At 49.5% G+C, this 17,161-nt stretch overlaps 2 protein-coding genes across 7 annotated transcripts in view; both read left to right on the top strand.

The window, feature by feature from the left end:
- Positions 1-4,701, top strand: part of FLT4 (fms related receptor tyrosine kinase 4) — a 45,632-nt gene extending 40,931 nt beyond the window's left edge. For 2 of the 4 annotated variants that reach the window (XM_085518747.1, XM_085518746.1), the window contains exon 30: positions 844-4,701. In XM_085518747.1, the coding sequence (XP_085374873.1) occupies positions 844-1,060 (217 nt within the window). In that variant the 3' untranslated portion in view covers positions 1,061-4,701. Of the gene's footprint in view, positions 1-840 lie in introns of all 4 variants that reach the window. The other 2 variants (XM_085518745.1, XM_032447435.2) reach the window with 1 other exon arrangement.
- A 1,819-nt stretch (positions 4,702-6,520) lies between these two features.
- Positions 6,521-17,161, top strand: part of RNF130 (ring finger protein 130) — a 37,990-nt gene continuing 27,349 nt past the window's right edge. For 2 of the 3 annotated variants that reach the window (XM_015875807.3, XM_015875806.3), the window contains exons 1-2: positions 6,521-7,156; positions 12,971-13,165. In XM_015875807.3, coding sequence (XP_015731293.2) covers positions 6,814-7,156; positions 12,971-13,165 — 538 coding nt within the window. In that variant the 5' untranslated portion in view covers positions 6,521-6,813. The remainder of the gene's footprint in view (positions 7,157-12,970; positions 13,166-17,161) is intronic. The other variant, XM_085518748.1, reaches the window with a different exon arrangement.

Below are 17,161 nucleotides of genomic sequence, written 5' to 3'. Positions count from 1 at the left end.
TCTCAGGGCTGAGGATGTTTTGAGTAGTTATGTCCTTGACCAAGCTTTGATTCTGAGTAAGAACACATCCTGCTCATCTCTGCTTGGTGCTGGAGCAGGCTGGGACCTCATACCTGTGACAGTGTATTGTGTGAGCCACGTCAGCTCATGTGCCAGCAAAGCCAGTCCCAAGCCTCTTCTCCTTTTCTCCCTTCCAACAACAGATCAGGCTGGTCATTTTCCTTGCCATTACCTATAGCCCTGTGGCCTCTGTGTTGTATCAGCTTGTCTCCTGCTTCTTGTCCTCATCCTCTTTTCCCTGAGGCACTTTCCTGTTGTCTCCTACACCATAGACCTGATGTCCCATCCTCTAGGAAACAATGCCTTTAGCCTTTCCTTGGACATGTCCCTGCCCTTGCTTCTGTGACTTCTTGCCAGTCACTTGCTATTGGCAGGCACTGAGATGGGGTTGCTGCTTTCCTTCCATGTCATCATCCGTGGTTTCTTTTTCCCCCCATCCTGGCTGTTGGTTTATATCAGCTCCTGCTACTCATGCCAGGTCCAGGTGAAACTGAGATGATGTCTCTCATCTCTACCTGCTCACTGGAGTCCCAACCCTTCCCTGGGCATTCTAGAGCTATCTAGAGGAGGTGATATAGCCCTGTGGCTGGGTTATATAGAGAGGTTTTACAGTGCATAAGGTTTAGAGCAAGGTCATTTATTGTGCATTGAACCAGAGGTGTAGGTCCATTCCTGACCCTGTGCATTAGCAGATGATGTTTGCTGAAGCTGGGTTTTCCCTAAGCAGGATGGAGGTTTCCAGGAGGGCTCAGACTGACCTTCTGTTTCTCTCCCTCACAGCAGTAAAGGGCCCAACCGAACTGCGGAGCTGTCAGCAGAACAGTCAGACCTGCGGGGCAGATGTCGGCCGTCATACGGATCCCAGGTCGGAGGCCAGACTTTTTACAACAGTGAATACGGGGAGCTGTCAGAACACTCTGAGGACGGCAGCTGCACCCCACCCGCAGAGGGGGCCAGTCCCCCCGCTCTCCACGCTTCCTTCTTCTCCGAGCAGTACTAATGGCACCAGGCCCTGGAGGCACCCTGCCGAGGCATCCCCTCCCTCACTGAGCACATCATCAGGGTCACTCAGAGCTTCCCCTTCAACCTACGCCCGACCCCAGCAGCGAACCCATCCCAAACAGATGGGGAAACACCAGAGTCCTCGGAACCACAGCACGATGGTCCACGCAACATCTCCAGCTGCAGCTTCTCTGTGCTGGGACTGGAGAGAGTGCCTTGCTGATTCCTTGGGTATCTTTTATTTCTGTGGCTCAAACAGATTCATTCTGCTGGCAATTGTGTGCCCATGTTCAGCACTAGAGCACCTTCTGCCTAGCATCCAGCCTCCGCTCAGATCAGCTTCCCATTCAGAAAGCCTGTTTCAGGTCAGATATAAATAGATCTGTCTTAGTCTCGAGTTTCTTCCTGGTGTGCAGCCTGAATGTTTTTCCTTGGATCGCTTCCTCCTTCTCTCCTCATGATGTCAGCTGCTGAATTGCAGAGCAGAAGCAAAGACAAGAAATCCCTGGTGGTATTAGCAGCAAGAGCAGGACATTGTGAAGAGGTGTACAGAGAGATCCCAAGGGATCTTTGTAAAGGTTCGTGCACACTTCATTCTGGGTAGGTGCCAGCGCACACCCAGCCTCTCCATCTCCTCTGCAAGCAACACCCACACCCCTCTCATCTCTGCTGGAGGGGGACCTGCCATTCTGCTTTATCACAGGGATTTTTTAGCCCTTTCAGCACAGCCATCAGAACATCAGCTGATGGCCCAAGTCTTCCCAGTGAGATGAACGGCAACTCTTTTTGCAGGCCCTGTGTGAAGCAGGGCTTTATATTCTTTGTTCTGGGAGCTTTGTGCTCGCAGGTCTGCTGCTCTTGCCTTCCGCTTCTCCCAGAGCAGCACTGAGATCATCTGTTGTTCCCAATGAGAAACTGAAGCAAAGCTGTGTTAATTTCAGCTGGCTTCTAAACATAGAGTGAAAATATGGTGTTTGCTGAAAGGAAAAGGATATAAGTGTTAGGGAGTGAAATGTTTATTTTCAAGCTGCTGGGAGGGTTTTGGAAACAACGGAAGGAACAAAGCTCTAGCAGTGAGGTGCCCTGAGCTGCATCCCCTGGTGTGCTGGCATTGCTGAGCACACACAGGGCAGCACCTGCTTGGAGCACAAGCCCTAATTCTGGATGGACCACTCTGCACCACGATCTGTTGCCTGGCTCAGAGGAGGCGCCCTCTGCCCCATAGGCTCTTCTCCAGTTTCTGTTTCAGAGCTGCCAGCACAATGCAGCCGTCTCCGGAGGACTGACAACATGTATTTGCTGAGGAACCATCTCATCATTTGGGCCCTTTGTTTCTAAAAGACGCTACATGAATTCAGGCTCTGGGGAACCTCCACAGTCACTCTCAGCAGGTTGCTGCGCTGCTGCCTCACTGCTTTCCACCTACATCTTTCCAGCCTGTTCATAATCCAAGGGCTCAGCCACAGAGCCGTTACGTCACCACCAGAGGAGTCTGGGTGCACAGGCTGTCTGAACAGCTTGTCATCTTCTCGCACACGCCGGTGGCTGGCAGAGCTCCTTGCACAGGGGCATCTCAGCACTGGGGAGTTTCTGCATGCAGGCCACACCTCTGCATAGAGGCAAGAGTTTGGGCATTGAAAATCATGTTTTCTATCAGATGTACCATTTCCCAAAGCTGTATTTCTCTTACAGAAGGTATTATGTGTTTCCTGGCGTGAGTTGTTATGGATGACTTTCCCAAATCTTAATTATAGTTGTCTGCACAAATGTAATGGGGGAGATTTATTTAGCTGTTGGGAAAAGCATGGCTGTCATTCAGATTCCCTCAGTCTGCAGAGCGCCCAGTGTTCCCCTCCCATCCCATGTCAGCAGGAGGACATGGCTGTGATTTCCATGGCAATTAGAGGCACAGAACTGCACCAGCTGGAGCCAAGCTGGCTGAGGACATGGAATTTGAAACTGTGTGACAATTGATTCCCCAGTTTCTATTGATGTCCCCCAAAGTTGCCAGGAATTTAAGAATCTTTAAGGAATTGTTATGACACAGTAAGAATGCTGCTGGCAGGAGATGCAGCAGAGCCAGGCCAGGGGAGCAGGACAGCCAGCAGGGTGCGGGCCAGGCCAAATTCTCCTGCCCTCATCTTGCCCTGTGTGTTTTTTTACCGGTGATTCCCTTGGCAAAAGGAAAGCTGTGTCCTGTGCTGGGATTCAGACTGGTGAAAGGGGACAGATTGCAGAGCTACATTCAGGCTGCTCTCTCGGTGATGTGCAGCCATGAAGCCACCATTCTCATTCATTTCCAGCATTTCATAAACAGTTCTCTGCCTGGAAACACTGCCCCAGCTGACAGGAGGCTCAAGAAATGTCTGTGAATCAAAACTGGAAAGCAGAATTCCAGAGTAGCTGCAAATGAGGGTTAGAAACCTACTAGTAAAGCCAGGCACTGGCAGGGCTCTGCAGCAGAGATGAGATGGAGGCATCTATGCACCCCAGTGCTCAGCACTCCTGATCTGTCAGTAGTGCTCCCAGCCTGCTGGGTCAGCTGCACTGGGGCTTTAGGTTCTGTGTAAATTGCTCATGAGCATCGCCATGGAGAAGTGTTACTTCATGAGAGCCATTGTTAAAGATCCCCTGCTTCATGCTGGGGAAGGTGATGAAGTGACATCTGATTCTAAACATTCAAATCATTCAGCCCCATAGGAGTTTATTATCTCTATTTTACACCTTCTTGAGGCGTGTGGGGGGAAGAATCACATCCCATTGTATCAGTGCCAACAGCCTTGCATGAACAACGCAGCTTAACATGAGCATGTGCTGGCTCTTCATCTTCTCTGATGATGAACAACAACTGTAGTGTCAGATACTGAAGAGCTGTTGAACAGTTGTACTTTGGATCTCTTCAAACAATACCGGAATGGGGATGTACAAAGCTGACACCCATCCCCACACTCCTGAGTTATTTCTGGCATCTTTTTACAGTCTTCAGATAAGCATGAGCACAAAACGAAGTGGGTTTGTTCTGGTTTGAGATGAGGCTGTGGTGCCATGGAAGGACAGACGACATTGAGAAGATATTTCACCTTCTAAAACCCAGGTTTGATGTTTGTGCCTCCTTCATGAAAACAAAGCATCTCATTCCCTATTTATGAATGCACACGTGTCTGTGGAGAAAAAAACCTGTGTATCAAGTACCACTTCATTTATATCGCAGTATTTTAGCCTGGTACCTGTTGTTGCTGCAGCAGCATTGGATGTTTCCGTGGGCTGCCCTCCAAGCAAGTAGCTTACAGCATGGGCTGTGTGTGAGTACAGCAGTGTGGTTTGTGTGTGTTGTGGGTGAGTGTTTGGGTGTTGCATGTGCGAGTTTCTCCTACCGGTGAGTGTATGTGAGTTCTCACAGCTCCTTGTTGAGTCCTGTGTCTGGAAGCTGACGGTTATATATCAAACCAGTTAGAACACTGCTTTCTTTCCTCTCCTCCTATCGTACTCGTTATCCTTTGTCATTAAGAGTTTTGTTGTAATATCTAAATGTGAACATGAATAAAGTCATAACTGGCGCTGCGCTCTGCTTTGTGGACGCTGCTGCCCACGGGTGCTGCTGGGCCTGGCTCCAGCCAACCAGCCCCGTGCAATGAACATTATTTTGGCATTATTGTTTGTACCTTTACATCCCTTTGCATGTGCCATATCCTTGAGGAAACAGCTGGGCTTTGTGGCATTTCCATCCAGGAGGAAACTCGTCCTTTCCTCATGATGAAGCCGGACACACGTTGGTTAAGCTGCTGACAGGACCGGGCCCTTGGCCCTGCTGCCATCTCTCCCAGCCCTGCTCTTGTTACCTTTGTGCCGGGGACAATGATCATGGAAGCACAGAACACCAGACCAGGTTGCTCAAAGCTTTGTGCTAAACCTGGCTTCAGATCCCTTCAGCCCTTGGATCCTGTGCCAGGGCCTCACTGCTCTCACCGTGGTTCTTCCTCTAGTTTAAAGCCATCACCTCCTGCCCTGTCACTGCACTCCCTAATGGAATCCTCCCTAGCTTTCTCATAGGCAGTAATCACAGGAAGAAGGGAACTGATAGTAAGAACCGTGCTCAAGCATTGGGTATACATGGTATACATGGGCTGGCACAGGGATGCTGTGGGGAAGGGGAGGTGGCTCCAGGTGTCCCCGTGCCGTGTTGCTGCCCCCCATGCCAGCAGCCTCTGGCTGCTCCTCTGGCTGGTGGTAAAGTGCAGTTTTGCAGGGCTGTTATGACACGTGGCTCCTTGCCCAACATTTACCAACCTTTACCAACAACAGCAACATTAAAAACAATAACTGAAAAAAAGCAGAAGCGGAACATTCAGCTGCTGCTTCAGAAACACTTCCCGGATTGCACTGACATTTCTACAGAGCTTTTCATCAGCAGATCTCAGAGGATTTTGCAGCACCACAGGCCTGCAGCACATCCCACAGCTCAGCCGCAGCCTGGCAGGCCGTCCTGCCTTCCTGGGCACCAACATGGGGCTCTCCAAGGGCAGGCCCAGCCCTGCTGCTCACAGCTAAATGAGGTCAGGAGAATGAGCTTTTAGGGTGTTATCTTACATTCATAATGTGGCTAAGTGCATCGCTAAGGGACGTGCCACAACACCTCCAAAGGGAGCAGTGCAGCGAGATGCTGGAGGGAAGCACAGCGCTTATGGGAGCAGCTGGGAAGTCACCAGGGAGGCTGTATCTCAGGAGAGCAGCAGCACGGTTATTTGCTCAGCAACACAGAATGTATCCCAGCCCACAGCCCTGCAGCTTCAGATTTTCACATCATTTGCCTTGCAAAACGTGCAAAGGCTGCTGTGTTCTCGTGCTGCCTCCCTGGTCACTGAGCAGCTCGAGCCTTTTGTGAGAGCGATGCTAAAGTGTCACAGCATCACATCCAGCTTCACAGCATCACATCCAGCTTCACAGCATCACATCCAGCTTCACAGCATCGCAGAGGGTTTGTATTTATTATGAACATCTCAGCGAGGTTTCCCGTTTTAGCACACTGACAAGTAGCTCTAAACGAGGCTGCGGTGGCCACGTCCCGACACAGGAGCCGTGCTGCTGGGCTGGCCCTATAGCACCAGGCGTGGAGCCCAAACCCAGCACCCAGCACTGCACCATTCACACGTGCTTTTAAAGCACACTGCGTGCTTCCGATGGCCGGCGCTGTGGAGCTGAGGAGCTATGGGATGCGCTCAGTGCCCATTGCTGCTCCCAGCACTGTAAGCAAGTCCTTGTGGTACCATACAGCACACACTGCACCGGGGGAACATGGGGGGACGGACCCCGCACCCCCACCCCACTACCGCCCGGAGTGACGTCATCCTCGTAGGCCCCGCCCCCATGGATGACCCCGCCCTCTTGTGGGCGTGGCCTCGCGCAGCTCCGCCCCTCGCCCTCGTGGCGCCGGGTGGGGCGTATTGCGCCTGCGCAGTGCGTGCCGCGCCGGGCTGCAGTCGAGGCGCCGTGAGCGGCCCCGGGCCGGGCATGGAGCGGGGCGATGCGGGCAGTGCGGGGCGGCCGGAACGCGGGGCTGAGCCGTGAGCTGACAGCGGGCCGCTGCCGCATCATCCTGCCCCGGTCTGTGAGCGGTGTGAGCGGTACGAGCGGTATGAGCGGTGTGAGCGCGGGGCCCTGAGCGCACGGAGCGAATTAAAGTCCCGCAGGTCCCGGTTCCGTTGTGCCGCGCTGTGCCGGGCCGTTGTGCCGCTCCCTGGCTCCTCCCATGGCATGAGCCCGGGCTCTCCTCCTCCTCCTCCTCCTCCCGTTGCCGGGCTGTCCGATGGGATAACGCGGCCCCGCCGGCAGCACAACATGGCCCCGCGCTGGGCTCGGCGGCGGCGGAGCGGCTCGGCGCTGCTGCTGCTGCTGGGGCACTGCTGGCTGTGGGCGGCCGGAGCCGACGATAACGGCAGCCAGCTGTCGTATTACACCGCCCTCATCAACGTGACCGTGATGAGCCCCGAGCGGGGCGGCCCCACGTTGCTCCGGATCGACCGCGGTCGCTACGGGCAGGATTCGCCCAAGGTGGAGGTGAAGGGTCTGCTGGTCACACCGGTGCCCATCAACGGAGGTAACGGCCCCGCAACGCGTGGGGACACGGGGGAGGCGGGACGTGCCCGGGGTGCGGCTGGAGGCCGCGGTGTGCGGCTGTGTGCGCTGCGGGGCCGGGGATACCGGCCGTGGGGACGGTGTGGGCCCGCTCCGTGGTGCTGAGCGCCGGGATGTGCCGCTGTGCAGTGCGGATGGTGCCCCTTGGTGCCCGGCCTGACAACCGCCGGCCTTTCCGCTGTGTCAACTTGAACGAGGGTGCGGGCATCGTGTTGGTTTGGGGATGAAATGAGAGCGGGCGCTTCACGGCTTATTTTGAGAACCATCCGTGACGCTGTACCCGACTGCTGGCCTCCACAAATGGCCCCGGATGGATCTCAGCGCTCTCAGCCTCTCTCTGGGCAGCAGCCTCTGAATAATGCATTCCGTGAGGCAATGTAATCAATTAAAACCAGTCTGTGAGCGGTGAATATTAAGAGCGTTTTGTGCTTGGTTTTGTTTTGCTGTGTGTTCCTGAAGAGCCGTGCTGTGTTACTGAAACCCCTCGAGGATTTAACAAATCAAGGTCAGGACAATATGTTGATGCTCTTTCAGCATCTATCAGCCTCCTGCCTGCTCCTGCTGTGGCCGTGCAGCACACGCACTTGCTGGTTTCATTGAAGCTCTGTTTCGTTTCCTTTACAACGTGTTAATTAGAACGTATTAAAACAGCGTGCTGGTGGGGAAGGCTGGAGATACAAAGCTCAGAGCAAACTGACTGCCCGAGGATTTTGCTTTGTGTCTTCAGTCCTGCCCTTTGCAGTGGTTTTGGTCGTGTGACCCCAGATGTGCTCAGCCTTTCATTCTCTGCTCCCTGATATTCCTCACTTAAACACAAGCTGCTGTGTGAAGGCAGCAGGCTGTCCTGGAAGCTCTGGGGATGTCACAGTTATCCTAAGGGGTGCGTGGGGGTAGGATCAGCCCTGCTGCTTTTTCTCTTGCAGGGTGTCAAACCACTTGATTCCTCCAGCAGCTGCTTTGTTAATCAAAAAACAAACTTCCGCTGTTAATTACTTCTTCATTTTCCCCTATAGCCTTTTCTGGTCTCATCCAGCAAGGTCTTCCCTTAAGTGTGATTAAAGCCTTGAGGGAGGCTGACAGCATTCTCAGGAGAAGCAGTGAGAGCAGAGCTGAGCACGGTGCTGTGCACACCCTGAGCAGCGTTTCCTACCTTGCTGCTGAAGTGTAACAGTGAACAGTTAGAGTGGGAAAGCACAGAAAGGATCACGGAGCTGCAGACCTGAATTCTGTGGGTTTAACGTGCTGCAGTCATCCAAACTTTGCCCTGTGTTGTTGGGAGGTGTTCTCCTTCCGTGTGTCAACAGAAGGCACTTAAAGCAAACACTGCCGTGGTGGTCTTCCTGCAGAGCTGTTCTGAATTGTGCTGCACAGACAGCCATAGAGCAGGCGTTTTAATTCTGCTTCATGTGGTTTAAAAACCCTTTGTTTAGTAGGAAAGAGACCAGAGTATGTTATGCTTTTAGTTAAGGTGCTCCTTGAAGACCTGAGAGCCTTGTGATTGTATTCTGCTTTATTTATATCTGGCTCTGATAACAGCGCAGTGCTGCTGTCTGCAGCTGCTGTAATGCCTTTTTATCAGCCGGCTTGTATTGCTGTAGCACTTGTTTGCAATGTATTTGTTGGAATAGCACTTAATGCAAGCAGCCAGTGCCAGCCTCTGCTGCTGGAGCAGTAGTGCTTTACCCTGTGTCCAGCCCTTACGTGTCCCAGCCTGGTGATGCCGTGGTGTTGGTGTCAGGCATTGACCCACCATGGCCCATTGCTTGGGATTTCTGTGCATGCAGGTGGTCAGCTGGCACCTGGCTGTTACAATTGAAATTGTGTGCTGTGTTCCCATCCTTTGCCTGCAGGCAGACACATGAGTTTTCCAGCTTAGGGCCGGGCTCAGCAGCTGTGTATGTAACTCATGGCCTGGGGTGTGGGGTGCTGTGCTCTGAGGTGGTGGTCAGCTCATGTTCTTGAATATGTCTGTTGCTTTATGTTTAATTTCTGAAGTCGTTGCTCTCTTTAATTGCCCATCCTTTAAATGTCAGTACACAGCACATTCAGTCACCTGTTCCTTTATCAGGATCTCTTACACTGAATTCACTGTGGTTAGGCTAAAACACCTAAGCTTTCCCTGTGCTTTTTATGGATCCTCGGATGAAATGGAAAGGAGAAAACAGCCTTAGGGAAAGGTAGAGGTAGGGAGCAGATGCTCGAGGTGACAAATGGAAGTGCAGCTCATGCACAGTGCTGTGGGGTTTTGTGTGTGGTATAAGCAGGGTTTGGCTGTGGGAGGTTGGGAATAGCAGGTTTAATTGCAGAGCTTTGGGTAATATTTGGGCGGAATTTGGTGTTCCGGTGTGAGATCTAAAACTGAGCTTTGCAACAAGCAAAAGAACAGCTTGGTGGAGGGACAGTGCCATGCCCTGCATCCATCCTTTGCCCCTCATCTCAGTATCCAGCTTAATTCATAGTCATTGAGTGATAACATAGCTGGTGGCTTTCTGAGTTAATAGCTGTAATTGTGATACTCTTATTGAGCTAGCAAGATTAAATCTCAACTATTACAGCGCTGCCTGCTTGCCTCGTTTTCTTTTGCTTAGCTGAAATGAGATTACCATTGTTCAAAGAGTTCCTCCTGCTGCTATAGCCAAGTGCAGCCAGGGCAATGAGGTAGCATGGCTCTCAGCAGTGAGGTGCTGCCCCGTGTCAGTCCTTGGAGCAACTTAGAAAAAGCAGGAATTGCAGCTGGCGTGGCTGAGGACCCAGTTGGTAATGAAGAAGCACCAATACGTTGAAAGCAAATACTGTTCAGTGTGCACAAGTGGATAGAAAGCTGTCCTTGAAAGCGGGATGGGTCAGTGCTGCTGTGCTGCTTTTATAAGTTTCCCAGCTGAATTCCTTTCCTGGGAGCTCCAGTTCTGCTGCACATAAAGGGATGTGATGCATGCAGGTGTGCCGTGCTCAGGTGTGCCATGTGGGCAGGGCTGTGTGCTGCTGTGTGCTGCTCCATCCTTTGTGCTGCTGCCTGCACCAGCTGTGATGCAGCCCTGAAGGTCAGAGAGGGAAAGGATTTCTGAGCACAGAGCTGAGAGAAGCTCTGGTGACTGCTGCTGGTCTGAGGGAATGGAGCGTTAGCTGAGAGGATCGATCAGGATATCTGACCTGAAAAAGAGAGGGGGGGGAGGAAAGCATAATGCAATGCAGTTAGTGGGCTGTGGGATGCTGGCACTGCTCTTTTTGTGTGGGAAGGAGACTAAGCCTTGCTCACAGGAGGTGCTGCGGCTTCAGTGCCCTGCTTAGATCAGGGGGGTGTGCAGTGTAAGTGTGGGGCACAGGGAGCAGCCTGCAGCCAGCCCAGTGTGTGCAGAGTGCTGATGGAGCCTTTGTTGGTCTGGAACTGAGCTCTTCACTTCATTATTTGCCACCACAAAACGGTTCAGTCTCTTACAGGGGTTAGCTAAAGGGCTGGAAGGGATGAGGTGGACCACAGAGAAAGGTGTCACACTGGAACAGTTTGCCCAAGGAGGTTGTGGATGCCCCATCCCTGCAGGCATTCAAGGCCAGGCTGGATGTGGCTCTAGGCAGCCTGGGCTGCTGGTTGACAACCCTGCACGTAACAGGGGGGGGTTAATACTGGATGAGCATTTGTGGTCCTTTTCAGCCCAGTCCATTCTATGACCAGCAGCATGGACTCAGATTTTTGCCATCGTGTGCATGGTGCATAGACACAAAGAAAGGAAGGATGGAGTTGGTCCCTTATATTTCAGGTTGGTAGGATGGTAGCATGACAATAGGGAAGCAGCTTTCTGTACACTTCATTTTTCTGCTGTTGTGGAGTTGAATGATTTCTGATGGTATCTTTTTGCATACAAGTGTGTTCTTTTAGAATAGCTCTGATGTAATCTGAAGTCTCTTTTCATTCCGGCACAGCCACCATCCAGAAAGTCTGTGTCCACAACATCCTGACTGCTTTTAGGACAGTGGAGAATAGGCGATGCAGTGGTAGGGAGCTATTGCTGGTGGCTCTTAATGATAGCATTTGTTCATCCATCCCTTATGGGGCCAATAAAGGTTCTGGCTGTCAGTGCTGGGTGTGGGGCAGAGGAGCTGCTGCAGCAGCCAGCAGTGCTGCAGGGCTGGGTGCTGTTGGAAGGCCGGAGCAGGAAGAGGTTTCTGCAGTTGTTCCTGAGTTTTGTTTAGTTAAAAGCAGAAGGGTTACTTAATGTTTGCATGGGGTGCTGACCTAAAGAGAAGCACGTTGTGTCTCTGTATTAAGCAGAGCAACCTGCAGGCTCATCAGACCCAACCAGATTTCCCTTCACTGTTTTGTGTTGCTTACACAGGGCTAAAGCAGTGTTGTTGGGACACACTGAATCATCCCACCAGAAGTAACTCTGTGTGTGTTGCTGTGCTGCTGGAAGCTCACGTATCAGCACATCTCAGCTCCTAATCCTGTTGGTCCAACAGCATTTCGTAGCGCTGCCCGCTGCCGCAGGAGGCTTTCATCTCTACTGTAGTGGAAAATCTGTGCTACTTTTCCCACAGAGGCTGTTTGCTGTCTCATGCCACTTTCTCTGTCAGCGTTTAAATTTGTATGGCTCAAACATGGGAGTTTGTAGTGCCTTACAGGAGCGGGGTTGCATGGTGGGCTCTTAAGAAGCTTCCTCCATTTCAAGCTGCTCTTCCATTCCAATCAGTAACTCGTTATCTAGGTTACTTAGTGTGCCTTGAACACGACTGCACTGAAGCAAACTGTTTGCCATCCATAGGTGTGCTGCTGTTCATCCTCCCATACAGAATCTCCTGGCTGTAGCATCCACTCTGAGTCGGTGCTGAAGAACTCACTTCTTAGATAGGAAAACTGTATGGGGTGCTTCTTCTGAATCACTCGTGGGAACTGTAGCAGTTTTCAGGGCTATTACCCAGATGAATTGTATGTCTGAGGTTTCACTGTTTGTCCCATCCATCTTCAATAAGCAAAGGTGCTTTTATTCATGGCATTTGAAAGGGTAAATACAAGTGCATTGCGAGTTGCTGTTGATTCTGACTTACTAGAAAACCGTCGTCCATGCTGCACTCTGTGTGTTTTGTACATAGATCTGTGTGGGCTTTGGCTGCTCCAGGATACATTACAGCTTCTAAGAGGACAAAAAAAAGGTCTTTGTATGTTGTTGGGCTCACATATGGCATTTGCCAAGCCTGTTGCTTCTCCTTTGCAGCACCGATACCCATTTAGCAACAGGAGCACATCGTGTTTGCCAGCAAAGCTTGCAGTGTAAAAGCTGGCTTTGGCTGCTGCTCTCATCCTTGCAGCAGCATGCACACAGCAGATAACTGCTCCAAAATCTTCTTGTTTAGTTACTCTTCCCACTGCAGGGATGGCTGTGATTGCATTAGAAAGGAAGAGAATGTTATGCTGCCCACAGTGACTGATAAACAGTTGCTGGGTAGGTGCCCACAGCACATGAACCATATCCCTGTGTTTCTCAGCCTGCAGGCAGGTATTGATTCAAATGGAAATTCATTGTTCTCACTGCACTGGGCTTAAAAATAGCGTCTGTTGTTGAGCCTGATTCTTGGGCATGCAGTTATAACTTCAGTGGTGAGATTGAACTTTATAGAGGAGACTTCTTTTCTTTTAATCCGAGGAACGCAGTTAGTATTGGGCTCTATTAACCTGAGGGCAGCAGCTTCTTAGTGCACAACCACTAATTCAGCACCGTTTTCTTCTCTCTTAACCTGTTTGAGCAAATTGCCCTTTGTCTGAATGTGCACCCAACTCCTTCAGTTGCAGATCGCCTGGGCTGTGACCCTCGGACGCGTTTCCAAGTCCCTCCCAACACCAAGCAGTGGATCGCTTTGCTGCAGCGAGGAAACTGTACCTTCAGAGAGAAAATCCTGCGGGCAGCTTCACACAATGCCACTGCTGTGGTCATCTACAACAATATATCCAGCGAGGAGCCCGTCACCATGACTCATCAAGGTAAATAAATACAGGCTCTTCCACTGTCTGTTTTGCCACATAAACTGTTGCTGAAGCGCTACTGGCAGCGCACAGATGATGCTGTGGGAAGCAGCCTGTCCTCTAATGATGGTTATTTACGCGCTTATGGTGAAGTAAGCCAGTAATTGTGGAAGAGATTATTTTGCTTTGCTGTATGTTCTATGCAATGAGAAGTGCTTCTGCAGGGGGAGATGGGTGTCAGGGTATAAGGAAATACCTGTAGGACCTCAGCCGTCAGCACTTCTAACCTTGCTGAGATGGAAAGCAGACGTGATACAACATCAGGCCTAGCATTCCACCTAGCGGGACTGGGAGGGTCCTGTAGTAGTGTATCTCCATCTGGCTATCCACAGTATGGGCTTTCAAACATTAGGTCTGAATCTGAGTTTGCACACTTATGTGCAGTGCTGCAGAGAGTTCTTTTCTTGTGATGCATCTCTGTTGATTCCTGTGTGGATTCAGACAGCAGTTTGTCCGGTTCTAAGCACTCTAGAATCAGACCACTGCTGATCTGGAACACTGTGTCTGGTTTTCTGCTGGCTTCTACTTCTTTTTTTAGGTCTATTAATGTAAAACATTGTGCTACCACCACTGAATTAATGTACTGGGGTGGGTCTTAAAATAAATCTATGATTATAAATGGTTGCTCAGCATTCTAATAATGATATTTTTAGTTTTCCTAGGTTTTTTCACTTCACAATTACTTAGCCTAATCAGGAAGGGATATTTCTGTCTTTGCTGACTGCTGATGTTGTGGTTTTGTGTATTGTTTGTTTTCCCAGAGGTTCTCAGTTTTCTTTCTGTAAATGCAGGGCATTGCTTGGAAGCTGGAATTTGGGTGATGCTCTCTATATTGTCACACAAATAGCATTCTTCTGTGTAAAGAGGTGATGTGCATCTCCTTCCCTCTCTCCATCCAGACATGATATATGGAAAGTGTCTCATGACTTCTTCTATCGTGTGTGGTCTGTCCTTCCCAGTTCTGTCCACCACCAGGGAGATTTTAACCTCAGTGTGGCAATCCTAAGGCTGCTGATGTACTATTTCTATCTTATGTATATATCCTCCATAGACCCTGCTACAGGTACTTTGCAGGCAAAAATCCCCACCTCCAAAGCCTTCAGCTCTGGTCTTTCTTTGAAGTGCCTGTATGAAGGTCTGCAGTCTCTCGTTAGCAGTTTGTGCCTTCTCCTGTTTCATGGCAGAGTTAATTCAAAGTATTTACTCATGACGAGCTTCCTGTTTGCCCAGTGAACTGCAGGCACATGTCACTGTGAAATGCAGACTAGTCCTTCGGTGTTAGCTTCAGAACAGTGGAGGTTTGGAATCTAGTGTTCCATTAACTCTCTGATTGTTGTTCAAGTGCAATATTGATTCATGGACCTATGCTTGAATGATGAGTCTGTTATGTGAGTCTCAGGTTGGATGTTAGGAATGATTTCTTCTCTGAAAGAGCAGTGATGCAGTGGCACAGCTGCCCAGGATGTAGGAGGGTCACCATTCCTGGAGATGCTCCAGAACCATGGAGATGTGGCACTGAGGGACGTGGTCAGTGGGCATGGTGGGGGTGGGCCAGGGTTGGTTTTGGTGGTCTTAGAGGTCTTTTCCATCCTTAACAGTTCGGTGATGCTGTGTCTGAGCTCATGTTGTGTGCAGAGTACTGACACACAGTCAAGGCCTCCTTAAAAATGAAATGCATTCTTTGCAATATAATTGTGCAACTGTCTTATGATGTCTGGGTTCATGGCTGTCTATTTTCTTCCCACAAACAGATAAAAATAGGCCTGACATCACGTTGTATCTCTGCACCGTGGCTCTTATACTGTTAAGTGCAGAGCCTTAGGAGTATTCTGTCTCTGTGGTTGAGCAGAGAGGAAAACAGCAGGTGCTGATAGCAAACCCAGCGAGCTGCTTGCTTCCTCACTTTGATCTTTGCATAATTTCCAATTGTCAGCTTTGGCAATGTCTGTGCTAAAAATAATGAAAATATTATATAGATTTACATATGCTGCCCATCTTGAACCTGCAGGGTGGTGATTCCCCATGAAAACAGCTCGGTAAGCAGTTCTCAGCGATGGGATTAATATTTTATCCAAGTTATTTTATGCTTGAACACACATCTTAAACATTTTAATCTTGTGGAAATTTGTTCTTACTCAACATACGACTTAACAGAATATGAATTCCTTCTGGTGGCCAGATAGCAGCTGTCACTCTTAAATCAGTCTTCCATCACTGTATTAATTGAATGGTTTCTTTTGCTAACATCAAAATTGTGTTTTCCTGTGTGACAGTCCGCTGTGTCTCTGTCCATTCAGGTTGAGGTTCGAAGGAGGTATTGACCTGAAGGAGTTGGTAGAACTTCCAATATGTGTTTCCGCTGATCTCTTTGCAACAGTTTCTTTCTCTGTATCCTTGTATGTGTTACAGTTCACTTGTAAAATAAACCAACTTGGCTTATTCTTGCAGATGTCCTTCTCTTAGGCTGATAGAGGACACCTCTTCCCAGCACAGGTTGTGTTGGGCTGTGATATCACTGGCAGGAAGGCAATTTTATGAGTGGTTTTGCCTGCTACCTCTATTACAAGTTAGAACAAATATTGTCTAATGTAGAAAAAGCCAATGTGGTGGAGAAAATATTTAGTAGCTGACTCCTTGATAATCAATGATGGGAATAGGAAGGAAATGCATGTAAAATGGCTTTTTCTTTCTGATTTCTTTATGTGATGGAGACAACCATATTAAAGCACAGAACAGTTAAAATTTATCATGAACTCTATTAAAATCCTTATTTTTATCTGGCTTTATAGAAAAGAATAAAAGCTACAGAAGCCTCTGAAATTAAAATGTCATACTCTGAATTTCTGTAATGGGTGTAAACAGAAAAGAAAAACCAACAAACAGAAGAGAAAGCATCACAATGAAGTTGCTGGATTCCAAGAGGAAGAGTTTAGCAGCGCTAGAGAAATGTCTTGGAACAAGTTAAATAACTCCTACTAGGATGCCTTGTTGAGAGGATTTACCTCTGATGCTTGGCAGGATGTGGGGAGAGGTGCTGGGAATGCACACTGCGCAATGGGGAAACAAAGCTTTCCTCGAGGTGAGGCAAGGAAATCTCTGCACAAAGCTCGGTGCTTCGCAGAGCTTCCTCTTCCCTGTGTTCGTGCGTGTTACACACCTCATCCACAGCTGGAATAACACGATTTGGGCTCGTTTTTCCTTATCCAGCTGGAAGGGTAATTAGTTCTGTGACTGCAAAATGGCCCATGGGACCATTAGTGACTGTAAGTAATTACCTTTTTTTTTCTTAGCCAAAGACTGCACTCAGGCTGCAGAGTAATTCTTGAAGTCCATGGATTCTGTGGAGTCAGATTTGTTACATAAACATATGAATAGTCTGTTTGCTAAGTTCTAAAGACTCTTTGTAGCATCCTTGGGTACGGTTCTGTCACCACATGTCCTGTGGGATTGCTGGGCTTGTTTGGCAACACTGTCCAGATGGATGGATCTGTATTGAGGCTGTCTGCAGGCAGAAGAAAACACCAGACCCTGACAGACTGCTCTTATTAGAAATCCCCGTGTTTCCTAGTTCCAACATGCATTATTGGGAATAGAGAATACTATCCTGGAATAACAAAATGGAGGATGCCAACAACTACCTGCTTGTGTTACAAAATACAAGAGTATAGGGTGTTTTAGATGTCAAAATCCAATTGTATCTTAAATTGGTGGCTGGACCTGAAAGGTCTGCTGGGGTGCTCTGGGTTTTGGCAGAGGTAGGTGGGTTAGAATATGGCTAAGCTTGAGGAAATGTGGCAGGGGGTTGCTTTACTGTCTCATGTCAGTGGGATTTGGACTTGGGAATAAAACAGGATGATTTAGAAATGGTTTGGATTTTATGCAGATTTATCCTGCACTCTCACTGAGTGTCGGAACAGAGCAACTGGGTTATGGATTTGTGTGTCAGCAGCTGAA

Source organism: Coturnix japonica, chromosome 18 (assembly GCF_054131305.1).
Source record: "Coturnix japonica strain WE chromosome 18, WE-NBRP24, whole genome shotgun sequence".
In the NCBI taxonomy this organism is placed as follows: domain Eukaryota; kingdom Metazoa; phylum Chordata; class Aves; order Galliformes; family Phasianidae; genus Coturnix; species Coturnix japonica.
The sequence above is the reverse complement of the archived record's forward strand: the minus strand, read 5'-3'. Positions and strand labels throughout refer to the sequence as shown.